This window comes from Salvia splendens, chromosome 18 (genome assembly GCF_004379255.2).
Source record: "Salvia splendens isolate huo1 chromosome 18, SspV2, whole genome shotgun sequence".
In the NCBI taxonomy this organism is placed as follows: Eukaryota; Viridiplantae; Streptophyta; class Magnoliopsida; order Lamiales; family Lamiaceae; genus Salvia; species Salvia splendens.
Genome location: NC_056049.1, coordinates 11,526,886 through 11,534,047, shown reverse-complemented (window position 1 = coordinate 11,534,047; position 7,162 = coordinate 11,526,886). Strand labels below are relative to the sequence as shown.

The window sequence follows — 7,162 nt, the reverse complement described above, 5'->3', positions numbered from 1 at the left end:
GGAGTTCACTCGGGAGTTCCTCCGGGAATACATCTTCAAATTCCTGCAACACACTTTGGACAATCAAAGGATACGGGTCAAGGTTAGTAGCTAAGCACAAATCCTTACGGACCATGAGGAGAACGGAGAGGTGATTGTTTAGTGCCCACCCAAGGTCGGTTTTACTAGCTATCAAACATTCCTTTCCCCCTCTTGTTCGTGGGTGCTCTCATTTGGGCTCTTTTATTTTTCTCTCACCACCCCCCTCTCACTTGGCTTTTTTAGCTCACATTCTTCTACTAGCCTTTTTTCCCTATCTCTCTCTCTTTCCTTTTGTAGATGTTGGCTAGCCTCAAACACGGCACTAGGTAGCAATGGCTTCAAACGAACCTTCAACCCGTTGAGCATGTAGAAATACTCATTCGTGAAGCCATTTTTGTAGGCCCTTCTATCAAACTCCCATGGCCTCCCTAGCAAAACATGACATGTCGTCATAGGAATGATATCACATAGGATTTCTTCCTCAACTTCCCCAATCTTCAATGGAACTTTGCATTGAGCCTTCACCCTCAACTCTCCGGAGTCCCCTAACCATTGCAATTTGTAGGGGTTTGGGTGTTTAAGTACCTTCAATCCCAACTTGGCCACCAACCGGTCACACACCACATTTGTACAACTCCCTCCATCTATGATGACCAAGCACGTCTTGGACTTCACCTTACACTTCATATGAAAGATGTTGCACCTTTGCTCCTTATGCTCCTCAAGGTTGGGTTGTACATTGAGCATTCGGAGTACAACCATAGCCCTTAAGGGTGTATCTTCTTCTTCGCCACTAGAAAAAGCTATGTCGGTGTCCGGGCTCACTTCTTTAGTGCCCACACCCTCCCCATCTTCTTCATCTTCCTCACTATACACGCTACCATCTTGCCCGATAACCATTACCCGTTGGTTTGGGCACTCGCGTGCAAAATGGCCATACCCCTAGCACTTGAAACATTGAACCTTCTTGTCTTCCATAGGGGCTATAGCTTTAATAGGTTGAGTACCCGGTAAAGCCTTCGCGATCGGTCTCCCTTGGGTGTTTGGATTGGCCATGTTTTCCACCTTCTTGCCGGGAGCACTCCACTTGCTAGTCCCCGTCCCTCCGGTTAGGCTAGACGCCCATTTAGCCCGGCTAGAAACCAACTCCTTACTTTGCCTCTCAAAAGTGTCGGCAAACCCAATCACCTCATCCAAGGAAATTTCCCTCAATGCCTCCACTTGCACCTTGTGCTTCAAGTTGATGTTAAGGCCATGGATAAATCGATCTTGAGTCGCCTCTTCTCGCTCCTCCACCCCTACCTTGCTCATCAATGATAGGAGTTCATAGTAGTACTCCATTATGCTCTTCGTCCCTTGCTTCAAATCTTGAAACTCCCCTCGAAGTCGGAGGAAATAGGACTTTGGTACAAAGGTAGTCCTCATGAGCTCACACAACTCCGCCCACGAACCCACTTCTCCTCCCCTAACCATCCTTCTCCTCCTCATCGTATCATTCCACCATGTATCCGCATTGCCACGAAACTCGGCTATTGCCACCTTCACCTTATCACCTTCCGAAAAGTTATGTAGTGAGAAAATTTTGCTCATTTGTGACTCCCATTCCAAGTAGGCCTCGGGATCAAACTTGCCGTGGAACTCGGGAAATGTGTGCTTGATAGACTTGGTGGGATCATCATACCGCGGCTCCATCTCCTCCTCATAGTTTCTATATCTTCCATGCCTACCATTCCACCCATGGTGCCCCATGTTTCCATTCCCTTTTCCGCCCATCATGTTCCCGAACCTACCATTCCTATTCCCATTCCGTCCTCCTCCTTGTCCCCCACGCCCCCCATGATCGTACCAACCATATGGCTCTTCCTCTCCATTACTCCCCTCGGAGGCATCATGATGTGTGTGATTGCTCCTAGGGGTGTTTGACCTTGATAGTCGCACGGCTTTCAAAGCGTTGAGCTCGTCGTGGAGAAAAGTTTGGTTTTCATGGATGGATGCTTGGTTCTCCTTGAGTTCCTTCAAATCCCCGAACATAGCATCTTGAGTGACATGCATTGTGGTTTGGCCTTCTTTTAGATCCCTCAAATCCGTCATAATTTTTTCCATCAAGTTTTTCAACCCATCCCCCGCCACACTAAGACTCGTGCTCGCACCCGGTTGCGGATCCCCCATCGTGGTGGATCTAGTACGAGGTGGCATTCACAATGGTACCTACAATAAGAAATAAAAATAAACTAGGATCTAGTCCTAAGGGTTAGTAAAATCCACACTCACACACACAAGAAGGGGAGATTTTAGTAAGAACTCACTTCCCAATTGGTAATCCCACCCCCAATTCACTCACCAATGTCACTCGGAAAAAGGCTTAGAATATAGTGAGGGCTAGGTTCACTCACTCTCAATATCCAACTTCCTAAATGCAAGTGCTAAGACAAATCATTCAAGGTATACACATAGGCAATATAACCAAGCAAGTAAAGCCAATCAAGCATGTGAAAGTAAGGTTCAATGCCTAAGGAAGCTAACAAACAAACTTAGTTGAGCTGAAAATTTATGTAACACTTGGCTGATCTTTAGGAATTTTTTTTGATATGACTACCCAACCCCAAAATTGATGAAACTTGGTAGATAACAAGATTAAAGGGTTTAGAATGAGGGAAAAATATCCCCAATATAGCAGGTTTTCGAGAAGACCCTCGATTTTACGTTTTCCCCAAATCTGTCAAACTAGGGCACAAAACAGGGCAGCAACTTCACAAATTAATTTGACCTATCAAATGATAGAATTTTTGGCTGAGATTTTTCAGAAAAATAGTTCATATATCAAGGTTCATGCACACCAAAAATCAGCTCAATCCTACAACAATTGACCAATAAACAAGCAAAGACTAAAACAAAAGAAATAAGGAAAAATTAGGAAAAGGAAATTTCATAGAGGTTTAAAATCAAACTCTTGGTAGGCACCTAGGCTCTAGATACCAAATGATAAGGTTCCTTGTGAGGGAAACCTTCCATGTGCCCAAGAAATACCCAAAGCGGTGTTTGATTTCAATTTTTTTTGTGTTTTCAAAGATAAAGTAAAGATAAAGAGCCTAGCCTCCAAAAACTAAACTCAAAATGGTTTTGGATGGAGAGAAAGAAGGTGAGAAGAAAGTGTAAAGAAGGAGGAATCCTCTTTGAGGACCTATGACCTCCCACAAAAAGATGTGGGCAACCCTAGGCTACTTTCACCCAAAGCAAATACTCCATTGGCTCCACATTCATGACTACACAACCATAAATGTATACATATATTTGATTTAGCCAAATGAATATAAAACAAGCAACCTACAATGTAGGAATTTGGATAGAAATCTCACATGGGAGATGCTCTCAAAGGAGTCTTCATAATAACATTTATCAAAGTCTGCCCTTAAAGTCTTACAAATAGGATATTTATAGTTAGGGTTGGAAACCCAAGAAAAGGGCAAAAAAACAAGGAAAAACGGCTGTAAAAGTTGAATCGCCGGGCCGGGCGTTTTGGGAAAGTGAAATCGCCCGGTCGGGTGAACTTTCTGGATTCGTCGCTGCTTCTTCAAACGCCCGATCGGGCATTCTGGAATGGTGAAATCGCCCGGTCGGGCAAACTTTCTGGACTGTGGACGATGCTCAGCGCACAAACGCCCGGTCGAGCGTTTTGGAGGTGTGGATTCGCCCGACCGGGCATTCCATCTGCCTCCTCCATTCCCCTCCTAATGAAGTTTGAAACGCCTTCCCGAAGCTTTTGTCTCATTGATCTTGTGACGGGCCTTCCGGGCAGCTTAAGGGGAGTCGTGGTCGGGTCAGCCCGGGCCTTGGACTTCCCGTTTGTATCACATGTATATCCAAGGAACGTGTTTAATGATGTGATCGCGTGAGATACGTTGAAATATATTATGGTGTGTTTTTCCATCTTTGTGACGAACATTGGGTTGGGTAAATTGAGAAAAATGATGAGAGAGAAACGATAGGACATGCATGGTAATATGATTCTGTGGAAGGCTGACTTGTGTTGTCGTTGACAAGGGTGATTGTATTCGTGAACCCGAGGAATGAGAGTTGCCATAAGTTGGATTGTGAATTGTTAAGCGAACGAGGTGGGTTTTCTTTTCAAACCTCTTTATTTTTCCGAAAATATGATGTGGTGTTATAAGGGTGGTTTAAAGTGTTATGTCATGCCGTGATTGTTTTGATGTTGAGATTTTTGCCTGATGCCTAGTTCGTTTGAGCTTGCTCCGTTAGGCTATAGGGCTATGTTGAGATTGTGCTTGATGCCTAGTTTATGAGTTCGCTCCATTAGGCTAAAGGGCTAGGATAAACGAATTCGGGTCTGAGTAGGGCCGCAAACCCTATCAGGTTGTGTACACAGAGGGGATCGTGAGCCGTCCTTGCTAGTCGGCCGGTCTCGTGGGCGAATAGTGTGGCCACACTTTCGTCGCACTATGGTAAGAGGATGTGATTGATTGATTGATGAGAAAGTGGGGAGATTGTTTTGACCGGTCGGTCTGTGAAAAGTGTTTTTGTGATACTCGTGATATTTCTTAAATAAACGTAAAAACTCTAGTTCACCGGTATGGATGACATAACTGTTATAAAATGTTTTCGGCATGAGCCCATTGAGTACAACAAGTACTCAGCCCTGCATATTATTTTTCTTATGTGCAGGTTGAGCGGGATGTTGCGGTGGATGTTGAGCTGGCTAAAGACCCTAGGATACGTTGTGTCGTCATACATAGGCGTGATCCTTGACTCTCCCTGAACCTTATTTATCCGCTGCTATGTTTTAAATTATGTCTTAAGACCTTAATCTTTTCGTGTTGTGTTTGAACATGTATGGTGGTGTTAGGTTTAAACGAGTGTTTACGTTGTCTTTCTGAAAATGGTGTTTTCCAAGATTTAAGTTAAATGTTCGTTTTACCTTAGTTTTTTATATATAGTTGTATTTCTTAAGTCAAATTTTTCCGGTGCCCTTTATAAAAGTATGTTTCTTTACGTCTTTTCAAAAAAAAAGACCTTAACCTTCTTTAAACTAAGTTGTTTTCTTTCTTTAAGTCTTAAGTTGTTCTTTTAAACTGTTGTCCATGCATGTCGGTCACGATCGCCGCGTTTGTGATATCCCTGGTATGGGCGGTCGTGACAAAGTGGTATCAGAGCTTCGTTCTTTCGCTCTGGTCCGAGAGTCTTCTTTCAGTCTAAGTCTAGATCAGTACCCCTAGACTAGAAGTGTCACGAAGGCTCAACATCCGAAGCATCACGCTCAACCAAAGAAAGTGAGGTATGTTTAAGTTGTTGAAAGAATGCGAGATTGATGTATGAAATTGATGATGTTATGATGAGTATGTTTTGGCAAGTGTACGCATGTGAATAAACGTTATGTGTGAAGATGATAATGTAGTGATATGATTATGTGAGACATGAGCAAGATTGGTATGATGACTTAAGTATGTGTTATGTGTGAAAGTACTACGACGTAAGCATGTGAACATAGAAAGCCTTAGGGCGGCCTCAAATTTGGTGATGCGTGACGAACCCTAGATTTATCAAAAATAACGAGATAGAATATATGTTGGAAAACCTTCGTCTTCGCGTAAATGGCACGGATAAAACAACCCGCATATAAGGGCGCCCAATATAACGTCAGAGTGCGACGAATGCAAGGAAGTTATGATTTTGATAACAACGAATACTAACAACGATACTAACTTGTCTTTTGGACCAGAATGCCACCAAGACGCAGACGTGGCCCACAAGTGGAGAACGACATGGAGGAACAATCAGAGGGAAGTGTCGGGAATCAACCCCCTCCTCCAGCACCACCCCCACCTCAACCTCAAGAGAGAGAATACATTAAGGCCTTCCGAAAAGAAAACCCTCCAAAGTTTGACGGACTGGGAGAGCCCCCGAAGGCAGAGGCTTGGATACGCGACCTCGAGCGTATATTTGACTTCATGGGATGCACCGATAGGGAACGTCTAGCTTGTGTGACGTATCAACTGACTGGACCTGCCGATTTTTGGTGGGAAACTAAACGACGAACTATGAACCCTGCCCGCCACGAGGCGCTCACATGGGAAGAATTCAAGGAAGAGGTGTACGACAAGTACATTCCCATGAGCTGTAGACGGGCGAAGATAGTGGAGTTCCACACCCTGAAACAGGGAAACATGACGGTGATGGAGTACGACCGTGCTCTTTGTGAAATGACCCGATATGCGCCCGAGTTAGCGGACACCGATGAGAAGATGGCCGCAAAATTCTGTTCTGGCCTTAGACACGAGATAAGGGTAGCCGTGGCCAGCCGCAGAGGAATCTCGTACTCCGAAATTTTGAGTTGTGCTTTAGATGTGAAAGAAGCACTACCAAAGGACGAGACGACGGCGAATCCTACACCACCAACACCTCAACCGAACTATCGAGACAAGAGGAAGTGAGAAGACAACCGAGCTCCTTATGACAACAAGCGACATCGTTCTACTTTCCGCCAGACGCAAGATTATGACCGGCAAGCCATGCCACAGCCGAGAGGGAATAAACAGAAGGCACCCCACTGCAACCGGTGCTCCAAGTACCACTTTGGCGAGTGTAGAGCTGGAGGCATCCGATGCTTCACTTATGGTGGAAATGGACATATGTCTCGAGAGTGCCCGAATAACAACAAAGGAGGAATGTGGAATAGGCAGGGACATGGGGAACAACAGCAACAACCACAACCCATTCGACAGGTGGCCCCACAGCAAGCGAGAGTGTACGCGCTGAAAGGAAATGAAGGGCAGGAACAGCAAACCGACAAGGACTGATGGGATGAAAGAGAAGTACCCCGAATAGTCTATGGAAGACGACTAAAATTTAGGGACGAAATTTCTGTTAAGAGGGGAAGGATGTAGCACCCCGGAAAATTTTTGACTTTTTTTTATTTGATGGCTTATTTTCGTTTTATTAATGAGGATGTTGATTTGGAAATGCATTTTTGGAAATTGATTTCTATGAGGTTGTGTTAACGATGTGAAATTGATGGTTGAGAGTTATGTGGAATAATATGATATGTTTTCCAATGGGCGGGATTTAATTAAATAGGATCATGCATATTTGTGCCAGTTACCTTATTCAAATTCTTTTCGGCATTTCT

The 7,162-nt window shown here is 44.3% G+C and overlaps 2 protein-coding genes across 2 annotated transcripts; one reads left to right on the top strand and one right to left on the bottom strand.

The window, feature by feature from the left end:
* Positions 1–222: 222 nt before the first annotated feature.
* Positions 223–941, bottom strand: LOC121776737. The gene has a single exon (XM_042173909.1). The coding sequence runs from the start codon at positions 919–921 to the stop codon at positions 223–225; it is 699 nt and encodes a 232-aa protein (XP_042029843.1). The 5' UTR covers positions 922–941.
* A 4,815-nt stretch (positions 942–5,756) lies between these two features.
* LOC121776736 lies at positions 5,757–6,467 on the top strand. The gene has a single exon (XM_042173908.1). It carries the CDS (start codon positions 5,757–5,759, stop codon positions 6,465–6,467), a length of 711 nt encoding a protein of 236 aa, XP_042029842.1.
* The last annotated feature ends 695 nt before the right edge of the window (positions 6,468–7,162 follow it).

Bases quoted from the DNA above. Each gene is read 5' to 3' on its own strand.
- LOC121776736 (XM_042173908.1), top strand. From the start codon at position 5,757: ATGCCACCAAGACGCAGACGTGGCCCACAAGTGGAGAACGACATGGAG.
- LOC121776737 (XM_042173909.1), bottom strand. From the start codon at position 921: ATGGTTATCGGGCAAGATGGTAGCGTGTATAGTGAGGAAGATGAAGAA.